General features: G+C 42.4%; 1 protein-coding gene across 1 annotated transcript in view; it reads right to left on the reverse strand.

Annotated features, from left to right (window-relative positions):
• Positions 1 to 22451, reverse strand: part of syne1a (spectrin repeat containing, nuclear envelope 1a) — a 491960-nt gene that overhangs the window by 196944 nt on the left and 272565 nt on the right. Inside the window, 8 exon segments of the mRNA XM_060915606.1 lie at positions 45 to 2208; positions 2340 to 2605; positions 5545 to 5721; positions 6045 to 6170; positions 6268 to 6414; positions 18155 to 18331; positions 21236 to 21403; positions 21689 to 21841. Coding sequence (XP_060771589.1) covers positions 45 to 2208; positions 2340 to 2605; positions 5545 to 5721; positions 6045 to 6170; positions 6268 to 6414; positions 18155 to 18331; positions 21236 to 21403; positions 21689 to 21841 — 3378 coding nt within the window.

A 22451-nucleotide genomic window follows, 5' to 3' on the forward strand; every position in this document is an offset into this window, starting at 1 on the left:
GAAATCTAAGACATGAAACATATTACGAATATACACATGCTTGCCTGTTTGGTTGACAGGGATTCCTGAACCTCGCTCTCCAAGTCTGCAATATCCTTTAAATAGGTCTCCATGTCACTGGGGAATGGCTGTTCGGCAGTCTTGTACCTCTCATTTTGGCTTAAAACTTCCAGCAACTGGAGCCTAGATTTCATTTCTCTTTGAAGTGCGACTGCTGATCTGATCTCATCCTGAACAACATGAACACTGATTTCCTGAAGAGTAAACAAACTTCCAAGATCCTGTCTAACCATCCTGAGCCACAGCAAGTTTGATTTGACCTCAGCCTGGAAGCTTGGTTCATCCCCAAGACACAAATTGGCACAATGTTCACATTCTTCTATACATTTGGAAATGGTTGATTTCAAGGCTTGAAGCTGGGTCTCCTTCACGGAAACCTGAGTCTTAAGGGTATCATTGTCAAAGTGCTGGTTGAAATCCGTTATCTGTCCAGTTAGACCTTCAGAATAAGAAGTAATCTCATCTAGCTCTTTGGCCAGTTCATGCAGTTTGGATAATCTCTCCATGGCATTGAACTGCATCTCAGAATTAAGCTTATCCATATGCTCCTTGACTGCATTAATGTCACTATCCATTTTTACGACTGTGGCCCTATAATCATTTAATACATTCAACATACGGTTCAGATGGTTAACTTTTTCCTTTGTTGCTTGCTCAAGTCTGCTATAAAGACTTGCCAGCTGGTCAATGACCTCACATGAATATGGTTGTCCTGTGCAATGCAAGTCCTGAGTTTTACTCTTCAACTCATTCAGTGGCTGGAGAAGGTTTAAAAGGCCTTTCTGGATCTCTTCGTAGTCATCATGCAACCTTTCCCAGTCTTCAAGACATCTACTAGTTGATTGTTTCTCTAAGGCATCACACTGCTCCTGAAGTTCCTCCAAAGTTTTACGCGTCACTTCAGTGAGGGACTCCAATTCCTTGCGTTCCAGAATCACTCGCTGGATCCTGTCTCGCTTTTCTTTGGTTGACAAAAGAATGGCATTGTATTGTTGCGGAAGGCCATTAAGTTTCTCATCCAGGTAGCAGTGATCTACTTCATTTAAGGTGGGAAGAATTTCCTGTCCTGCCCTCTGGACAATAAGTAACAGGTTCTCGTATGCTGAGGTATGATCCAAAATCTGCTGGTATTTGGCTAACTGGTTCTGCAGCTCCACATCATTTCTGTTGAGGTTTATTATGGGGAATGTGGCTGCTTCTGCATGTCTCAACCACTCGCAGATTCTATCCAGGTCTACTTTGAAGTACTTTCGAATAACTAGGGCTCTCTCCAGGTGCTGCAAATGATGTGTGCACCTTTGGAGGGAAGCCTCAAAAGTTCCCTGGAGCTCCTCAAGCCTTTGAAGGGTCTCCACCTTCTCACCCTCTGTTGTATCCTTTACCAGTTCCCTTCCTTGTGTCCAAAGTGAGGTCAGTTCCACTTGATACCCCCTCAGGCTGCTACATATGTTCTTGCAAAGAGACACCTGCTTGGAGAGCTCATCTGGCAAGAGTGCCACATGCTCATCTGCAAGAACCCGCTGCTCTTGCTGTTTGATCCATCCAGCAGCCCTGTCCAAGGCCTGGAGGAACTGTGTCCGCTCTGTGAATACTTTACTAAGGCTTTTGCGGTGCTGAGCTGCCTTCGAGCCAAGAGATTCTACCTCTGCTTGAACGGCCTGCACCAAGGTCTGCATTCTCCTTTTCTCATTTAGTCCTAGATGAGAATAAAGGCTGCCAGCCTCAGACATGGATTGATGAATGAGCTGCTGCTTGGCTTCCAGCTCTGCACAAAAGCTCAAGTGCTCAAATAAAAAGCTCTGAGCAAGGTCCGGAGGAGGGCTGGTTTTCAGCACGTCAGAAAGAGATGGTCGCTGCACCTCAGCCCACTCTTGGGTTTCCCGCAACTGGTCCTCTAAGTGATTGAGGTCTTCAAGGGTTTGAACAGTATCCTGCATCTTCTGTACAACCTGCATTTCCATTTGGGTCCAGCGTTGCTCCAGGTAACCTACCTGCTCCTTGACAAAGTCCTTGTCCTCGAGACTAAGGCGTGACAGGATTGCATTCTTGTTATCTCTCAAGTCTTCTAATACACACCTCTGGTCCTGAAGATCTATGGAGAGCTTCTTCAAGGCATCTAAACACCCCGCAGTGCTCTCCATATCTCCCCTAAAAATGAATCGACTATTAATCAAGATGGCTACTTTGGAAAGATTCAGACAACAATCCAAATCAACAGAACTCATGCACTGGTAAATCAATTCAATCAATCGTAATTGTGAAGAAAGTCAGATACATGCCTGGACAGATAATCCCATTCCTTGGACAACTGGTCAAACAGCTCTTCTGCCATACTGAGGCACTCTTGATAATCCCCACTCCTCTGGAGATCCTCCTCTCTCTGCTCCAACAGCTCTGCAGCCTGCTTTGCAAGCTCTAACCAAGATCTGCGCAGACGACCTATTTCCACCAGCTCAGGCGAATCCTGAGATGGCACCAGCCTACCAACGCTCTCTCTCAGGCCGGTAAGATCAGCCTGCCTGGCTTGTATCTCCTGGATGAAGTCCTTCATGGTGGAAAATAGAGGACACAAGGGGTTTTTGAGTGCACGTAAGGATTTTTTTTCTCCATAGATAATGGTAACGATGACTTGATGGCAGAGTGGTGGTAGTGGTTGTGGGAGGGGGGTTTCAGGATATTGGAGTTTTCATCTCTCCTCTTGTTGACAGCGCACAATATAACCCGAGGTATAATATCCTCTATTTTCACACACAATGACCAACCCGGCCTGAAGACAGCAATTACGGACGCGGACAAATCAATTCATACATCCGTAATTACAGCCAGGCATGGAGTCTGGAGGGTGGTCTTTATTAATATGAGAAGCTGCCTGCCAGGATGGTAGCCATAAAAGCCATTAGGTCTTCCAGAAATACAAGAAATCCACCACACAATAAACAGGAACCATTAGAGAGGGGTATTTACATGGTTCCTAGTGCTCAAACTGACTCATGTATTACAGGGTTGGGGGTCCCCAGATTTTGGTAGAACCCAGGAGGGATGATAGTTTTGGAGGATGAGGTTATGTGGGGTGGGGTGGGGTGGGGGGTAGAGAAGATTTCAGATGGCATCAAATAACCTTACGTTTACAGTATTTCCCGTTCCATATAGCCCACAGAGATTTTATTCCAAGGAAGGTTTTGTTATAAATATTTTGCCTTATATTCTTACAGGGGACAGCAATATTTTTAAAGGGCTTTTAAGGAACATTGACGGATTGCTGCCAAATTAGAAGAGACAGCGCAGGTGAAAACAGATTGATATTTCCATCTGGCAATCTCCAGGCATAATTTTGAGGGAAAATAATAAGCAGTTCAGAGATGCAGTACAGATTTTTTTTAATTACATTGATAACATTAAATAAAAAAAAAAAATTATATATTATACACACACACACACACACACACACACACACACGCGCACACACACACATATATACTAGATTTAGGTTCTCTCACACTCGGAAACTATACAAAAACTTAGGAAGAAGAAGAAAGAGATGCATTTCCACAAGAAAATGCGAAGTGTGGTTGGTCCGGTGCCAAAAAAAACCCAAAACACACCCCATGAGAGCAGCTCACGATGGACAGATGTGTGTTGGGTTAGTTGTTAGCATGTTTGCTATTAGGATGTTCACCAATAGTTATTAGCATGCTAGCCAATAACACATTAGTCGTTACCATTTTAGCTGTTAGCAGGTTACACATTATTGTCTTTAGCAGTTAACATACAACCCCGATTCCAAAAAAGTTGGGACAAAAGTACAAATTGTAAATAAAAACGGAATGCAATGATGTGGAAGTTTCAAAATTCCAAATTTTATTCAGAATAGAACATAGATGACATATCAAATGTTTAAACTGAGAAAATGTATCATTTAAAGAGAAAAATTAGGTGATTTTAAATTTCATGACAACAACACATCTCAAAAAAGTTGGGACAAGGCCATGTTTCCCACTGTGAGACATCCCCTTTTCTCTTTACAACAGTCTGTAAACGTCTGGGGACTGAAGAGACACGTTGCTCAAGTTTAGGGATAGGAATGTTAACCCATTCTTGGCTAATGTAGGATTCTAGTTGCTCAACTGCCTTAGGTCTTTTTTGTCGTATCTTCCGTTTTATGATGCGCCAAATATTTTCTATGGGTGAAAGATCTAGACTGCAGGCTGGCCAGTTCAGTACCCGGACCCTTCTTCTACACAGCCATGATGCTGTAATTGATGCAGTATGTGGTCTGGCATTGTCATGTTGGAAAATGCAAGGTCTTCCCTGAAAGAGACGTCGTCTGGATGGGAGCATATGTTGCTCTAGAACCTGGATATACCTTTCAGCATTGATGGTGTCTTTTCAGATGTGTAAGCTGCCCATGCCACACGCACTAATGCAACCCCATACCATCAGAGATGCAGGCTTCTGAACTGAGTGCTGATAACAACTTGGGTCGTCCTTCTCCTCTTTAGTTCGAATGACACGGCGTCCCTGATTTCCATAAAGAACTTCAAATTTTGATTCGTCTGACCACAGAACAGTTTTCCACTTTGCCACAGTCCATTTTAAATGAGCCTTGGCCCAGAGAAGACGTCTGCGCTTCTGGATCGTGTTTAGATACGGCTTCTTCTTTGAACTATAGAGTTTTAGTTGGCAATGGCGGATGGCACGATGAATTGTGTTCACAGATAATGTTCTCTGGAAATATTCCTGAGCCCATTTTGTGATTTCCAATACAGAAGCATGCCTGTATGTGATGCAGTGCCGTCTAAGGGCCCGAAGATCACGGGCACCCAGTATGGTTTTCCGGCCTTGACCCTTACGCACAGAGATTCTTCCAGATTCTCTGAATCTTTTGATGAGATTATGCACTGTAGATGATGATGATATGTTCAAACATTTTGCAATTTTACACTGTCGAACTCCTTTCTGATATTGCTCCACTATTTGTCGGTGCAGAATTAGGGGGATTGGTGATCCTCTTCCCATCTTTACTTCTGAGAGCCGCTGCCACTCCAAGATGCTCTTTTTATACCCAGTCATGTTAATGACCTATTGCCAATTGACCTAATGAGTTGCAATTTGGTCCTCCAGCTGTTCCTTTTTTGTACCTTTAACTTTTCCAGCCTCTTATTGCCCCTGTCCCAACTTTTTTGAGATGTGTTGCTGTCATGAAATTTCAAATGAGCCAATATTTGGCATGAAATTTCAAAATGTCTTACTTTCGACATTTGATATGTTGTCTATGTTCTATTGTGAATACAATATCAGTTTTTGAGATTTGTAAATTTTTATTTACAATTTGTACTTTGTCCCAACTTTTTTGGAATCGGGGTTGTATTAGCCTAATAATAATAATAATGTACACAAATGCATTGATGAGTTGGTCATTTTTACAAGTTTCATGATACGCTACAACTCTGAATGCTAATTCACAACTTCCATGTGATCTCTTACCTGAGCTTGGTCCAGCTGATTCTGAGAGACCTTCGGCTCGAGATCTGCTGGTCGTCTCAGCATGTTCTGCAGAAAGTGTTCGGCTTCTCGGAGATGAGACTCCAGCTCGGAACGCAGGCTCTCGATTTCCCTCCAGCTGTCTAACAGCTCTTGGGATTCGACCATCCTTTCCTCGACCTGGATTGAAGAAAATTTGTGCAAAAATATTTCATAGCTAGCTGTTTGTTTGCTCACACCAACACTGGCGTATCACTCAAATCCCTCTGCGTTCGCTGCTGATGAGAGGATATATCTTAAGTTCCTCCTGGTTGCCATGGTTTCCCAGGAAGTGCCTGGCTAGGATGTGATATCTAGCTGGAAAAGTATGCAAAACTACACATTCTGCAGTGCATCACCATGTGATGATCCAAAACAACCCTGGAGTTGATTTCAAGTCACTTTCTTTCCTGTAAAATGAATGATTCTGTCGCAGCGTTAAGACGGAGTGTGAGGTAAATTACCTGGATTTTGACTTGCTGGATATCGGCGGCGGTCTCCCGCACCTTCTCATCCGACAGGTCACAGGTGGAGCAAATCAGCTGCAGGTACGTACTGGCCTGCTCCTGAAGAGCTCGCTCCTGCTTCAGCTGAAGGTCCAGTCCCACCAACATGGCGTTAGTTACACACCACTTTCATGAGGTGTATGCTGGAAATAAAAGAAAGCTGCGTCTGTGAAGTGTGTACCTGGATCAGCGCCTCCTCCAGGTAGCGTGGCGTTTGCGCAGGCGGCTGCAGCTCCTCTTGGATGTTGAACAGCCAGGTTTGACACTGCTGCAGTGTGTCTCGCAGGCTAACGTGCCTCTGCAGCTCCCTGTCCAGACTCTGATACACCTGCACAGATTCACAAAAACGACCTCGTTCATCGTCCACCTTGCTGTGTTGGGAGACGCATGCACGTGAATTTGATTTGTCGACAACCATCTGGATGGATGGAGGGGAATTTTACATTAAACACGATTCTTTAAGCTTTTTTTTTCAATAAAAACACAGTATGTATCACGATTTATAGATTTGCCTACAAATACTTCATTTTTTTCCCCCCAGTGTTCTGTCTCTGAGATACTGCAAACTATTGAGATACACTTTATTAGGAACATGCATCAAATCATGCAGATACAAATCAAGCGCTTCGGTTAATTAATGTTCAAACATCAGAACGGGGAAAACCGTGATCTCAAAAAGTGTGACTTTCTTTCACTGTTGCACGGGTGTTGGTTTGAGCCAGATGAGTATTTTTCGTTTGAATATTTCAGAAACTGCTGATCTCCTGGGGTTTTCACACACAATAGTCTCTAGAGTTTATACGGAAAGAATGGTGCGGAAAACAAAAAAAGGTCGAGTTGAGTTCTGTGGGTGGAAACAAACGCCTTGTTGATAAGAGAGCTCAGAGGAAAAATGGCCAAACTGGTTCGAATTTTTGTACCAGAAAGGATATAGTAACTCATATAATCGCTCTTTACAACCATGGTGAGCAGAAAAGCATCTCAGCAGAAGACCGCATTGGGTTCCCAGTCCTGCCAGCCAAGAACAGGGATCTTAGAATCAAGAACAAGTGGCCAGTGAGTGTACGTTGCCATCAAAGCGACGCCTCTTTCTGGGAAGTCTATGTTTATTTCAGCATGACACTGTCAGGCCTCATTCTGCAAAGGCTACAACAGTCTGGCTTCATAGATAGAGTGCGTGTGCTTGACTGGCCTGCTGCCAGTCCAGATCTGTCTCCTATTGAGAATGTATGGCGTATCATGAAGAGGAGAATCAGACAATGGCGACCACGGACTGTTGAGCAGCTGAAGTGTTGTTCCACCCCTGCAACCAAGAACAGGAATCTTAGAATCAAGAACAAGTTCCTATTGTAGTGGCCGGGGAGTGTGTGTGTGTGTGTGTGTGTGTGTGTGTGTGTGTGTGTGTGTGTGTGTGTGTGTACGTATAAACCTGCATTTGCAGTTCATGTGCACTCACTGTCATTAATTTGTTACTCTCACTCCCCCCCCCCAAGGACCTCCCTGGGGCCTGTACATGAATTTTGTTTATACCTGCAAAATTCTGGGTCATCCCCAGAACCTACTTGCCAAATTTGGTGAAACTCTGTCGAGAAATGGCGACGTTAGCTCAAGACAAACAAACAAACTTTGCTGCTAATTATTATTATTATTATCCTAATGTTTTTAGGATGCTATTTCTCTGTCAGGTTTCAACCAATCATCAGCAAATTTTATATGAAGAATGCCTCTGGGTTGAATTAAGTTGCTATGACTTTTGATATTGATCTGGATCACTGAACTGTAATGATCCATGAAAAACGGGCTTTTTTCCTCACTAAGTGTCATTTTCTATCCCTTTCCATTCCGGATCTATTGGGTACGGTGACCAGACGTCCCAGTTTGTAAGAGCTAGTGCAAATCACTGACTTTAGTCACAGTATCTATCTAGTTATTATTATTGGGGGTACCAATAATGTGTATAATGCTTACTGTACACAATCCTTTTATCGTTTTGGAGTTAACCCGGTTCTTGGACAGATTTTATTTTGTTTAAGTGTTTAGTAAAACACCATAAACAGAGCTGAGAGTGATAAACTGGGTCAGGGCCATGTTGATGAGTGTGAGAGAAAAGCCAATGCTGATTGACGTTCCTGATTGTAAAGCCTCAGCAGGAGGGTGAGCAGCGACAGCAGCGATGGCGGCGGTTTGGCACACAGCGAGCCCTGGCAGTTTACTCAGTCTGCTGCTGAATGGCCAGACTGCAAGGTGGTGGGATTTACAGTCAGGCAGACGGGCGAGGCAGAGGCTGGAGGGAGATTACGCTAGGTTGGGGGTATTAGTGATGAAGAAAGGCTGTGGAACGTGTGAGGTATTAATGCACTGTGTTCGGGGGGTGAACTGGGTGGCAGAGCGTCGCATTAACCTGGCACATTAAATATGCATACGCTTGGAGGTCTTAGAGGAAATCAGGTGGCCTCTTTTACAGAAATAGGACGGGATTTGAGAAGCTTCTGCTCGAGAGCCAGTGCTTTATTTAGTTTGGGGACAAAACGTGTGAACCGGGACATTGCAATATTGTTGATCAGCGATTTGAAAAGGTCACCGTTATGAAAAAAAACCCCCCGACATTTGGTAGAATCAAAAGAATGTTTTGACTGTTCTTTGGTTTTGCAAGTCAGTGGTTTGGATTTGAATGTTAAAATACGGACAAAATGAAGATTTCTCATTCGGCTGGAATCACAGGGGAAATTAAAAAGAAATGTGGTCCGTCAGTGAGGGGTCCATCATGTCATACTTGATGGGGATACAAGAGGACGCTTTCGCCCTGATTTAAAAGAAATCGCATCGCTTATAAAACTTCTATTCTCCTAATGTTGTTTCATATAATTACGACTAATATTTTAATTTGACTTATTTTAGCTGATTTACAGTATATATACACTGTTTCTTGTACACAAAAACAGGATTGTGCAATATCAGCTTGAGTGAGGAGTTTGGGGCTGGAAATATACTGCTGATTGCTGAAATTTAGACTTTTTTTTTTTTTTAATTGCGTTTTCCTCTGTCTTGCAAGAACAATATCATGCCGACGAACAGGATGTGATCATTTTGATGTCCTGAGGGTTGCTTTTCTCCATTTTGGGACCGTTTTCCTCCCTCTTGAGGTAAACCAACCATACAGCCCTACGGAAAGAAGGAGCTTTAGCTAATTAGCATAACTGTGCAAGATGGTGACGTGTGCAAAACATCGTGACTCTGGATCGACCTCGGAGAGTTTTGAGTCGCTGGAATGTAATTAGTGGTTGAATAGATCCGTGAAACAAAAGACGAATATTTATATCTTTTCTCTGTTCCTGCTTTTGTGTTCTCATTTCTTTCTCTGGAAGATCAAAACATTAGGTGTAGAACTCCATACTCGCTACCGTGCCCGAGTCCAACCCATGTATTCTCAGGCTAAGATAGCTAAGCGCTAGCTAGAACGACTTAGTTATCTGTCCAGAAACATGACACGTCACGACACGTCGCACTCACTAGGCAGGCTTTCCTTTCCTTTTCCCCTGGCGGGAGAGCCGAGTCCGCCAAGTTCGCCCACGCTGATTTGTTTTGGTTAAAAGTAGGTAAGACACACCCCATGGTGGTCACGTGATGTGATATTGGTGCTCACTTGCTTCTGCAATTTCCGGAATCGTAAAATGCGGGACGCTTTTTATCTCGGCAAAACATTTACAGTGGTGCTTGAAAGTTTGTGAACCCTTTCGAATTTTCTACATTTCTGCATAAATGACCTAAAGCATCATCAGATTTTCACACAAGTCCTAAAAGTAAAGAGAACCCAGTTAAACAAATGAGACAAAAGTATTATCCTTGGTCATTTATTTATTGAGGAATAACTGCAACTAAACGTTTGCGGTAACTGTTGATCAGTCCTGCACACCGGTTTGGAGGAATTTTAGCCCGTTCCTCCGTACAGAACAGCTTCAACTCTGGGATGTTGGTGGGTTTCCTCACATGAACTGCTCGCTTCAGGTCGTTCCACGACACTTTGATTGGATTAAGGTCAGGACTTTGACTTGGCCATTCCAAAACATTCACTTTATTCTTCTTTAACCATTCTTTGGTAGAACGACTTGTGTGCTTAGGGTCGTTGTCTTGCTGCATGACCCACCTTCTCTTGAGATTCAGTTCATGGACAGATGTCCTGACATTTTCCTTTAGAATTCGCTGGTATAATTCAGAATTTATTGTTCCATCAACGATGGCAAGCCGTCCTGGCCCAGATGTAGCAAAACAGGCCCAAACCATGATACTACCACCACCATGTTTCACAGATGGGATAAGGTTCTTATGCTGGAATGCAGTGTTTTCCTTTCTCCAAACATAACACACTTCATTTTGGTCTCATCCGTCCACAAAACATTTTCCCAATAGCCTTCTGGCTTGTCCACGTGATCTTTAGCAAACTGCAGACGAGCAGCAATGTTCTTTTTGGAGAGCAGTGGCTTTCTCCTTGCAACCCTGCCATGCACGCCATTGTTGTTCAGTGTTCTCCTGATGGTGGACTCATGAACATTAACATTAGCCAATGTGAGAGAGGCCTTCAGTTGCTTAGAAGTTACCCCTGGGGTCCTTTGTGACCTCGCCGACTATTACACGCCTTGCTCTTGGAGTGATCTTTGTTGGTCGACCACTCCTGGGGAGGGTAACAATGGTCTTGAATTTCCTCCATTTGTACACAATCTGTCTGACTGTGGATTGGTGGAGTCCAAACTCTTTAGAGATGGTTTTGTAACCTTTTCCAGCCTGATGAGCATCAACGATGTTTTTTTCTGAGGTCCTCAGAAACCTCCTTTGTTCGTGCCATGATACACTTCCACAAACGTGTTGTGAAGATGAGACTTTGATAGATCCCTGTTCTTTAAATAAAACAGGGTGCCCACTCACACCCGATTGTCATCCCATTGACTGAAAACACCTGACTCTAATTTCACCTTCAAATTAACTGCTAATCCTAGAGGTTCACATACTTTTGCCACTCACAGATATGTAATATTGGATCATTTTCCTCAATAAATAAATGACCAAGTATAATATTTTTGTCTCATTTGTTTAACTGGGTTCTCTTTATCTACTTTTAGGACTTGTGTGAAAATCTGATGATGTTTTAGGTCATATTTGTGCAGAAATATAGAAAATTCTAAAGAGTTCACAAACTTTCAAGCACCACTGTACATGCATATAGGATACATGGTGTGTGTGTGTGTGTAGGAGTGAAACATCTCGAAACTCCAACAGCAACAGAAATCGAACATTTTGCGTCGTCCAGAATTCAACTTTGCAGTCAGAACCTTTAAAAACATCATGGAACATCATCTGAGGCCATTAATAAATAAGGCACTGTGAATTAATTAAGTCATTAATAGTATTGTCCCTTTAAAGTGCACAATTTATTAATTTTTTTTCTGCACAGATGTTCATGTGTTCATCTGAGACATGTAGAAACGTATGCCGATTCATAAATCGGGTGGAATTTTCCAACCAAGGTTAGAATTTTTAACCCGGGTCATTATTTGCTACTTGTATTAGCGAGACTTACGATATCTCGGGTTCGGATTTGGGAACACTTTGTATTTTAAACTACTTGATGATGTAATAAGACTGGACTCATTCATAAATCCAAAATGTGTGTCATTCTGTCTGTTGCTGATCTAGTGGTTAAGGTGTTGGGTTAAGAATCCGAAGGTTCTGAGTTTGAATCCCAGGTAAGCATGAAAAATAATATTTGAAAAAATGCTAATTAAAGCTAGACTGCCTTTCAGATTTTTCAAGTAAAGGTCATAAAAAGAATTCTCCCCAACACCCAATTATTTTTGTTTCGTGGACCGAAAACTACTGAATTCGAATCACAGACTTCCGATTTTAGTAGTTTTTTTCTAATAGAACAATTAATGAATTTAGGGCCATGTGGCCTTAAATTCTCCGCTATTATTTCTTGATTCACAGTGACCCAATACAAGATACTACATCATGCATGGCATCACATGGTGGCTTTCCCTGTTCATACAAGGCATTGTGGGATACAAATTTGAAACAGGAGAGAAAAATGGAGGGCGTGAATGAAACGTGAAAGACCGACTACAGTAACGGAAAGAAAGCGAGAAGAAAAGAAGTTATGTTATATACGAAGGAAAGGAAACGCAGGACCAAACTAATAAATATCGGCGCTCAGCGAGCACCTTGGTGTGACCAGCTGTTTGTTTAGCGACAGAATGATGGAACGGTCAGTGCACGCTCAAAGGTAAACCTGTGCATGCGCACATGGACTTCCTGTCTGCTTGACTGCGCAAAGCGAGCGATTTCATGCACGTTATTTGCTTTAATCCCTTCAAATTAAATAACTTCCCAGCCTCCGAACAGAATGGCCTGATATTTTGTGAGATATTACAGAAATAAACATATATCACACTGACCACATTTCAGACGGAACTAAATTTCACCGATTTTATGAAAGCGAAAGGCCGTCTAGCTTTAATTAGACAGGTAAGAGGAAATACTCAATAAGTGTAGACAGAGAGGAAGTGGATGGAAGAAAGACAGACAAAAGAAGTGATGGAAAATTCCTTTTAAGAATCTCAGATCATCCAAAATTTTACCGAGGATGGAAATTATGAACTAGGTTAAAAATTTTAACCCAGGTCAAAAAAAAAAGGTTGAAATTTTTTGACATGTAACAGACATTACTGCGTTTTTTTTTTTTTTGACAAGTCAAAATAGGCAATTGAAGCATGATTAAAGTGCATATTCTGGACTAATTTCGTGTTGTTTTTATATGAAAGTATGTCCCTTTACACACTCATCCAGAAGGGTAATTTTGCACAAGGCCATCTGTCTACAGCAGAAAAAAATAAAACGCGTCTGGGAAAATCCCAAGGGAGTCTGGAGCCAGATTCGTGACGTTACCTGCGGAAGCGCCAGCAGGCTGCGCGAGCTTTGCACGGTTTCAGTGCACAGCCTGTGTAGACCAAGCGCTCCCATTTCTCTCTCATTGTCCGGTCTTTTGTTAAACGATGAGTACTAATCCCATCAAGATTGGTGTTGCTACTGTACACCCTCCTACGATACATCTGTTAAACATTTTAATAATTACGCGATAACGTTGAAGAAATTTGCAGAAAAACACCAGGTCGTTTTCTCATAAACAAACCAGCGCTGACGTAGGATTCAGAAGGAAGTGTCCCGCACGTGACGTCACGAAAATCAACGTTTGCCGGGAAATCCAAATGCCGAGTTTTTTCAGAGGCGGACCAATTCGCCTCAAATGGCTCGATTTCAACTGAATTTTTCTAGTATTGCGCAAGGTAAAAAAAATTGCAGAGAATGCAGAATGTTACAGATATTTGACCAAAGTTTAATATAAAATAGGAGAATCACATTGATCTTGCTCCTGAATTTACCCGTGATATGCACTTTAAACACACTCATTCTGTGGACACATTATACAACCCCGATTCCAAAAAAGTTGGGACAAAGTACAAATTGTAAATAAAAAAGGAATGCAATAATTTACAAATCTCAAAAACTGATATTGTATTCACAATAGAACATAGACAACATATCAAATGTCGAAAGTGAGACATTTTGAAATTTCATGCCAAATATTGGCTCATTTGAAATTTCATGACAGCAACACATCTCAAAAAAGTTGGGACAGGGGCAATAAGAGGCTGGAAAAGTTAAAGGTGCAAAAAAAGGAACAGCTGGAGGACCAAATTGCAACTCATTAGGTCAATTGGCAATAGGTCATTAACATGACTGGGTATAAAAAGAGCATCTTGGAGTGGCAGCGGCTCTCAGAAGTAAAGATGGGAAGAGGATCACCAATCCCCCTAATTCTGCGCCGACAAATAGTGGAGCAATATCAGAAAGGAGTTCGACAGTGTAAAATTGCAAAGAGTTTGAACATATCATCATCTACAGTGCATAATATCATCAAAAGATTCAGAGAATCTGGAAGAATCTCTGTGCGTAAGGGTCAAGGCCGGAAAACCATACTGGGTGCCCGTGATCTTCGGGCCCTTAGACGGCACTGCATCACATGCAGGCATGCTTCTGTATTGGAAATCACAAAATGGGCTCAGGAATATTTCCAGAGAACATTATCTGTGAACACAATTCACCGTGCCATCCGCCGTTGCCAGCTAAAACTCGTTAGTTCAAAGAAGAAGCCGTATCTAAACATGATCCAGAAGCGCAGACGTCTTCTCTGGGCCAAGGCTCATTTAAAATGGACTGTGGCAAAGTGGAAAACTGTTCTGTGGTCAGACGAATCAAAATTTGAAGTTCTTTATGGAAATCAGGGACGCCGTGTCATTCGGACTAAAGAGGAGAAGGACGACCCAAGTTGTTATCAGCGCTCAGTTCAGAAGCCTGCATCTCTGATGGTATGGGGTTGCATTAGTGCGTGTGGCATGGGCAGCTTACACATCTGGAAAGACACCATCAATGCTGAAAGGTATATCCAGGTTCTAGAGCAACATATGCTCCCGTCCAGACGACGTCTCTTTCAGGGAAGACCTTGCATTTTCCAACATGACAATGCCAAACCACATACTGCATCAATTACAGCATCATGGCTGCGTAGAAGAAGGGTCCGGGTACTGAACTGGCCAGCCTGCAGTCCAGATCTTTCACCCATAGAAAACATTTGGCGCATCATAAAACGGAAGATACGACAAAAAAGACCTAAGACAGTTGAGCAACTAGAATCCTACATTAGACAAGAATGGGTTAACATTCCTATCCCTAAACTTGAGCAACTTGTCTCCTCAGTCCCCAGACGTTTACAGACTGTTGTAAAGAGAAAAGGGGATGTCTCACAGTGGGAAACATGGCCTTGTCCCAACTTTTTTGAGATGTGTTGTTGTCATGAAATTTAAAATCACCTAATTTTTCTCTTTAAATGATACATTTTCTCAGTTTAAACATTTGATATGTCATCTATGTTCTATTCTGAATAAAATATGGAATTTTGAAACTTCCACATCATTGCATTCCGTTTTTATTTACAATTTGTACTTTGTCCCAACTTTTTTGGAATCGGGGTTGTAATTTCACAAGCGTAATTTTGTTTTCGCGTCGCTTCATTAAGTCGCTGCACTTAATGACATAAAAATAAAATGCAAAATAATAGTACGTGTTGGATGAAGTGCTGAATAATTTACATTCATGTTATAGACCATGTGTATTACGTATTTTACATATTTGTATATTGACAACTTTTTTTATTTAATTTATTACCTTTCCTTACTTTATTATTAAATAATATTTAACAGTTATTCCACGAAATCAAGTCATACTGTTTTATTCTGTCCGCATTCACTGGATTTGGAGAAACGGAGCATTTTTTTTTTTTGCAAATCCGATAAATATAAACTTGATACAAAACGTCGGACGAAATCATTTCCGCTTAGAATGTAAACAAATCGGCGAAATAACAGGAGCAATTTGTAAAAAAAAAAATGCAATAATAATTCTTGAAAAAAAAAAAAACATATACATCCTTACCATCAAATACTTTCATTCCATATTGTGTTGCTTTTTAGGGTTTTGTCTTCGAGTAGTTTTTATTTCATCCTCGGCTGGTTCAGCAACACGCTCTGCCATTTTGTTTTTCTCTACCCGCGGTATATGAGCTGATAGCCTAGTAGTAGAGTAGCCAATCAATCAGAGTGCCCGGCTGCTCATATCCAGTGAATGTGGATAGAATAAATATATCAATTATTTGTTTATCTATTTATTTTTTGATTGCCTTCATATAAGGGAAGTTTATTCCTGTTTCCAGGCTCCCATCACCACTCGTTAGTTGTATTATTATTATTAAAAATTATATATTAATTTAAGATACAGTGCTGAGCGTAAATGAGTGCACCCCCTTTGAAAAAAGTAACATTTTCAATGAACACAAACAATTTCCAAAATGTTGACAAGTTTAATATAACATCTGTTTAACTTATAACGCAAAAGTAAGGTTAATAATATAAACTTAGATGACACATTTTTCAGTTTTACTCAAATTAGGCTGGTGCAAAAATGAGTACACCCCACAACAAAAACGACTCCATCTAGTACTGCATGATTTTTAATGACAGCACCAAGTCTTCTCGGCATGGAATGAACAAGTTGGCGACATTTTGCAACGTCAATCTTTTTCCATTCTTCAACAACGACCTCTTTTAGTGACTGCATGCTGGATGGAGAGTGATGCTCAACTTGTCTCTTCAGAATTCCCCAAAGAAAATAATTTCTTTCCACCACAAAGGTGAAGGCTACAAGAAGATCAGCAAAGCTTTATTTATCAGTCAGAATACTGTAGCAAAAGTGGTACAAAAATTTAAGAAAGCTGGAACTGCAACCATCTCACAGAGACGTCCAGGTCGTCCACGGAAGTTAACACCTCGACAGGAGCGTCTTCTGATGAGAAGGGTTGAAGAAAATCGGCGTGCGAGTTCACTGCGGTTCTCTAAAGAAGTAGAAAGCCAAACTGGGGTGACTATTTCCCGTGACACAATACGGCGTACACTGCAGAGGAATGGCATGCATGGATGCCGTCCACGAAAGAAGCTTCTCCAGGCACAAAAAAGCCCACCTAGAGTTTGCCAGGGCCCATGCTGACAAAGATGAAGACTACTGGGACTCTATACTCTGGAGTGATGAGACCAAGATAAATGTTTTTGGAACTGATGGCTTCAAAGAAAAATGCACGGTGCCTACAGTGAAACATGGTGGTGGCAGCGTCCTTATGTGCTGCTGGTGTCGGGGAGCTGCATTTCATTGATGGCATCATGAATTCACAGACGTATTGCTCTATACTGAAAGAGAAGATGCTACCATCACTCCGTGCCCTTGGTCGTCGTGCACTTTTCCAACACACATCTAAGGCCACTGTTGGATTTCTGAAGAAGAGCAGGGTGAAAGTGATTCAGTGGCCAAGTCTGTCTCCTGATCTGAACCCAATCGAACACCTATGGGGAATTCTGAAGAGACAAGTTGAGCATCACTCTCCATCCAGCATCCAGTCACTAAAAGAGGTCGTTGTTGAAGAATGGAAAAAGATTGACGTTGCAAAATGTCGCCAACTTGTTCATTCCATGCCTAGAAGACTTGGTGCTGTCATTAAAAATCATGCAGTACTAGATGGAGTAGTTTTTGTTGTGGGGTGTACTCATTTTTGCACCAGCCTAATTTGAGTAAAACTGAAAAATGTGTAATCTAAGTTATATTATTAACCTTACTTTCATAAGTTAAACAGATGTTATATTAAACTTGTCAACATTTTGGAAATTCTTTGTGTTCATTGAGATATTGTTTAAAATGTTACTTTTCAAACGGGGTGCACTCATTTACGCTCAGCACTGTATTATTTTTCATTAATATGTCGTTTATCAATTTAATTAATATTTCTCTCGTTTAGTTCATGTTTAGTTTATAGTTTTTGTTCTATATTATTGCAGGTTTTTTTTTATGATATCAGACCAAACTGAGTGTAATTTTGAACAATAAATGCTTTACAGTACAAATAAAGATTTTTTTATTAGAACAGATAATTAATTTCATTATTATTATTATTATTATTATTATTTTCGATTTGTATAGTAACGTTTTTGTGTGTGTGGGGGGGGGGTTACGTGTAAATACGTCACAAGCTGAAAAAAATTATTATTACTTGTAAAATTGTAATTTATTCTGTGCTGTAACATCATTAATGACAGTGGAAGGCATTTTGTTCAATGAAACCAGTGATTAATTAGCGCAGTGAATAATTACAGCGAGGACTATTTATGCAGAAATACAGGCCGAGTCGACTCCTGTAAGATTTATTTCAAATTCTCGCTCAGAAACTGAGCACGTGCGTAACCCAAATCTGAACGCGAGAAACTTTCCCTTTGTCGATACTGGCGTAACGTTTCGGATCAAGTCACCGATTCTGAATCTGTGATTCTGTGGAAGTGGACGGAGTGATGGCACCACACGGTGCCCGGGTGAGATCTGGTGGTGTGTTGGCTCGGCGCTGGCGCTCTGGCAGGGACACTCACGCGCTGCGCCGTGCTGCAGATGGCCGAGTAGCTGTCTCGTGCTCCCTGCAGGTGGCTCTGGATCTGCTGGCGAAGGCGAGCCTGGAGGCGCTCGGTGCAGCCAGACGTCAGCTCGTCTCCTCTGTCCTTCAGCCCTGCCAGACGCTCCTCAAAGCCTGCAATCTCCTCCATGATGGCCTGGGAATTAGCAGTAAACATCAGCATACGTGTTCACACACACACACACACACACACACACACACACACACACACACACACACATATGATTCATTTCAACAGCGATTCCACAGATGCGCTACAGCAGGGTTTCCCAAAGTGTGGTGCGCGCACCCCCGGGGGTACGCGAGCTGCCACTAGGGGGTGTGCAAGATAAAAAATGTAATGGCGATTTTTAACTCTTCTTCTACGCCAGGGGTGGGCAATTATTTTTTCCATAGGGCCACATGAGAAACAGAAAATTTTGTAGAGGGCCGGACCATAAGGCTGAACTAAATTCTGCATAATATTAATTGTATTTCTTTATCTAAAGCAGTAAATAACATTGTTTTTACAAGCTGCTAAGACTGGTAAGAGTATGGGGGAAAAAACGAGGTTGCCTTACAAAAAACGTCATTTATTCAATCAAATTTCCCAAAACAATGGTTAACAAAATGTGAACGTTTGTACCTTTTTTTTTCAGTCGCATTCACCCCAAAACACAATAAAGACATCACAATATTGTCTTTCTACTCTAAATATCAAGCAAGATACATCATATTATAATAACGATGCCCACATTTGTAGTCTAATCACCTCATTTGGTGTTTTTTATTTGTTCAGTGAGAGAAATCTCGTCTCTGTTGGTCTTTAACGAGCGCATCAGAGTCAGGCTGAATGTCCGAGGTGGAGATGCGAAGATTCGGTGTAGGTATCAGATCTACAGATCGGCTCGGGCTCCGGCGCCTGCTGGTGACGTCACACTATGTGATTGGCTGGACCGTTTGAAGGATGACGTACAAGTTTGTGGTTGGTCTGGACAAATTACGGCAGTAGTTATCGCGGGATTAGGTTTCGTGGGATTTCATGTGGCGCGCGTTGCGTTTTTGTTGAACACAACTTCAAAATAAAAGCAATGCACATTCAGTCCATGCATGAGGTAAAATTAGAAAATACGTTTATTTTGTAATTTCTAATTAACCTTACGCGGGCCGGTCAGAATGAACCAAAGGGCCGGATGCAGCCTGCGGGCCGGAAAATGCCCAGGTCTGGTCTACGCCATAATGGTTCTGCAGTAGTTTTGATGCCCTTCGCAACAACTTATCTGTGCGAAGCTGGGTTCTCCGCTTTGGCAGCAATTAAAACTAAACATCGGCAAAGACTGGGAGATGTTGAGAAAGATTTGAGGCTGAGACTGTCTTCAATTACCCCAAACATCGGCGAGCTCTGTGCCAAGATGCAGGCCCATCCGTCGCATTAATATTGGTATGTATTTGGCCAAATGGCATTGATCTTGCTAAAAATATATACTGCTACTGAAAATAGGACCTATATAGCCTACTGACCCACCCACCCACCCACCGTCTGTCTGTCTGTCTGTCTCTCTTGCTGCAGACTGAGCCGCCAGCGCTGCACTTCACAATCAGATGGATCCTCTTCTTTATCTGTTCCTGATATGCTCCTTAATTGTAATCCTTATCTCTTTAAAATGCATATGTTCATAATTATCATTGCTATTTTTACTGTTATTATATGTTAACTTTTTTGCAAATTAAATTCATTCTCAATTCATTTTCATAACCTTGTAATGACAGGGTTGTGTTGCTAGTGTTTTAAACACGGATGAAAATCATATATTTTCCCCGTATCTGGCTGGTAGACTACATGCCTCGATGTGATCTCCCTTTGGAATGAATTTGCGCATTTACCGTGTTGCAACGTTTTAAAACTGTTACATTTCAATAAAGCGGCTGGAGATAATGAGATGAGATATATATATATATGGGGTGGCACGGTGGTGTAGTGGTTAGCGCTGTCGCCTCACAGCAAGAAGGTCTGGGTTCGAGCCCCGTGGCCGGCGAGGGCCTTTCTGTGTGGAGTTTGCATGTTCTCCCCGTGTCCGCGTGGGTTTCCTCCGGGTGCTCCGGTTTCCCCCACAGTCCAAAGACATGCAGGTTAGGTTAACTGGTGACTCTAAATTGAGCGTAGGTGTGAATGTGAGTGTGAATGGTTGTCTGTGTCTATGTGTCAGCCCTGTGATGACCTGGCGACTTGTCCAGGGTGTACCCCGCCTTTCGCCCGTAGTCAGCTGGGATAGGCTCCAGCTTGCCTGCGACCCTGTAGAACAGGATAAAGCGGCTAGAGATAATGAGATGAGATGAGACATTTCAATCAAATTCTATCTAATTCAAATACGAGAGCGCATAATAATATGTGATTCGATGTTCTCATTCGAGCATGACGTGCTGCCTTTGTAAAAAAGCTTTGGTGTGTTTTTTTTCACTTTTGTGGTTTCCTGCAGGTGTGGCAAACGATGTTTATCATCATTTTAGCACGATTAAAGATGCTGCCTTTATAAGAAAGCGTGTGTTTTTTGAAACTGGGGAACTGGGGGTGCGTCAACCTGGTTGGAGTAAAAAAGTTTGGGAACCGCTGCGCTACAGAAAATGCCTTATCGCGCTCTACCATCCACCGAACAACATTAATCACGCAAATGTTAACGCGACGAGTTTTCCGACAGGAAGTGAGAATCTTGTGAAGAAAAATGGCTCAGCGACTGAAGCTCTGCTGGCTTGCAAGATATTTTGCTGTGTTCGGCGCAGAAATACGCCTGGCTTTGTGCTTTATAAAGTCCCCTGAGCATTTCGGTCCTGTTTACTGAACGTTAAAGAGACATGCGGCGAATTCATCCGGAGTCCTGAACGAGGGGCGGGACACGACGTGAGGAGACCGACACATAGAGTGTCAGATGGACAGGCAGAGAGAGAGAGAGAGAGAGAGAGAGATACACAGACTATGATGCAGCTCTACAGTGCCACCTACTGTATGTACATGTATGCTTGTGTGTGTGTCCATCTTAGCATCTGTATGACTATAACCGATCACCTTGTGTCTGGCCAGCTGTTGCGCAGCTGCCTCCAGCCCACCACCCGGAGTGGGGTCAGGGGTCACCATCCGGCTGGACATCTGCAGCAGCCACCGTTCCACTTCCTGGAGTTCGGTATGATACACTTCCTGTTTCTTCACATGAGCCTCCAGCTTCTGCACCTGAGCCTGAGCGAACAGTGACATCAACGTTGATTTCACAATACGCACTGTTGTCCCTGTTGCCATAGCAACGTACTTACAAAGCAAATGCAAGCCTGTTAGCGTTAGACGTCACTGTTGTATGTAAGCTTTCCGAAGTTATTGTGTGTGGGTTTTTTTTAGAGCTTGTTTAGAAATCGGACACTGTGTCACATGATCGTCACATCACTCTGCAGGACGATTCTGTCGAGAGCCGACATAAAACGTGCGTGAACACTAGAAGAAGTGCATCAGTGTGTGAGCTCGTCTCACCCGCGCGGAGTCGCACAGCTCCCGATAGTCGCTCTGTAATCTGTCCATGTTCTCCATGATGGAGGGAGAGTGGAGGAGAGACAGCAGGGTTTTTCCTTTCTCCATCATCGCGCTCAGAGCCGAGTCCCGCGACAGCAGCGACTGCTCCAACACCTGAACACACGCCACGTCGGAGTTATAACCAACCATAAACACTTTCAGACATTCAACACGTCTTTATAATCAGGTCACGAAAAGGCTTTTCACTATAATGCTGTGTTCACACTTATACCGGTACGAAAGTGGTATAACTGTATCGATACAAAGTATACCGGTACAGTTTAGCGCATCTGTCCACACTAGCGAGAAATGTTTGCGGTTTTCTTTCACGGTAGTTGAAATGCGCGTGCGCGAAATGTTTCCGTGGTTACCGAGTAACTTCCTTCCGAGAATATGGCGAATGAAACGTGTGTGTGCTTTTTGTTGTCAGTGTACAGTCTGTATTTCTGGTGGTCATTTATTCAGTTGAATCGTATAAAACGCGTGAGGCAGTTGAGAAAGAAACAAAGAAAACGAATCTCCGTTCTTCACTATTTTATTCAGCGAAGACATCGATTGAGGTGTGTGACTTTGTGCATGTGCATTATATTTGTATCGATACAGAACCGCTTCATCTGTCCACACTACAGCGAAGCGCTACAGTACCGATACTGTACCGGTACGAAACCCATACATTTGTGGGTTTCGTACCGATACAGTTATACCGCTACAGTACCGGTATAGT

The sequence above is a fragment of the Neoarius graeffei genome, chromosome 3, assembly GCF_027579695.1.
Source record: "Neoarius graeffei isolate fNeoGra1 chromosome 3, fNeoGra1.pri, whole genome shotgun sequence".
Taxonomy (NCBI): Eukaryota; Metazoa; Chordata; class Actinopteri; order Siluriformes; family Ariidae; genus Neoarius; species Neoarius graeffei.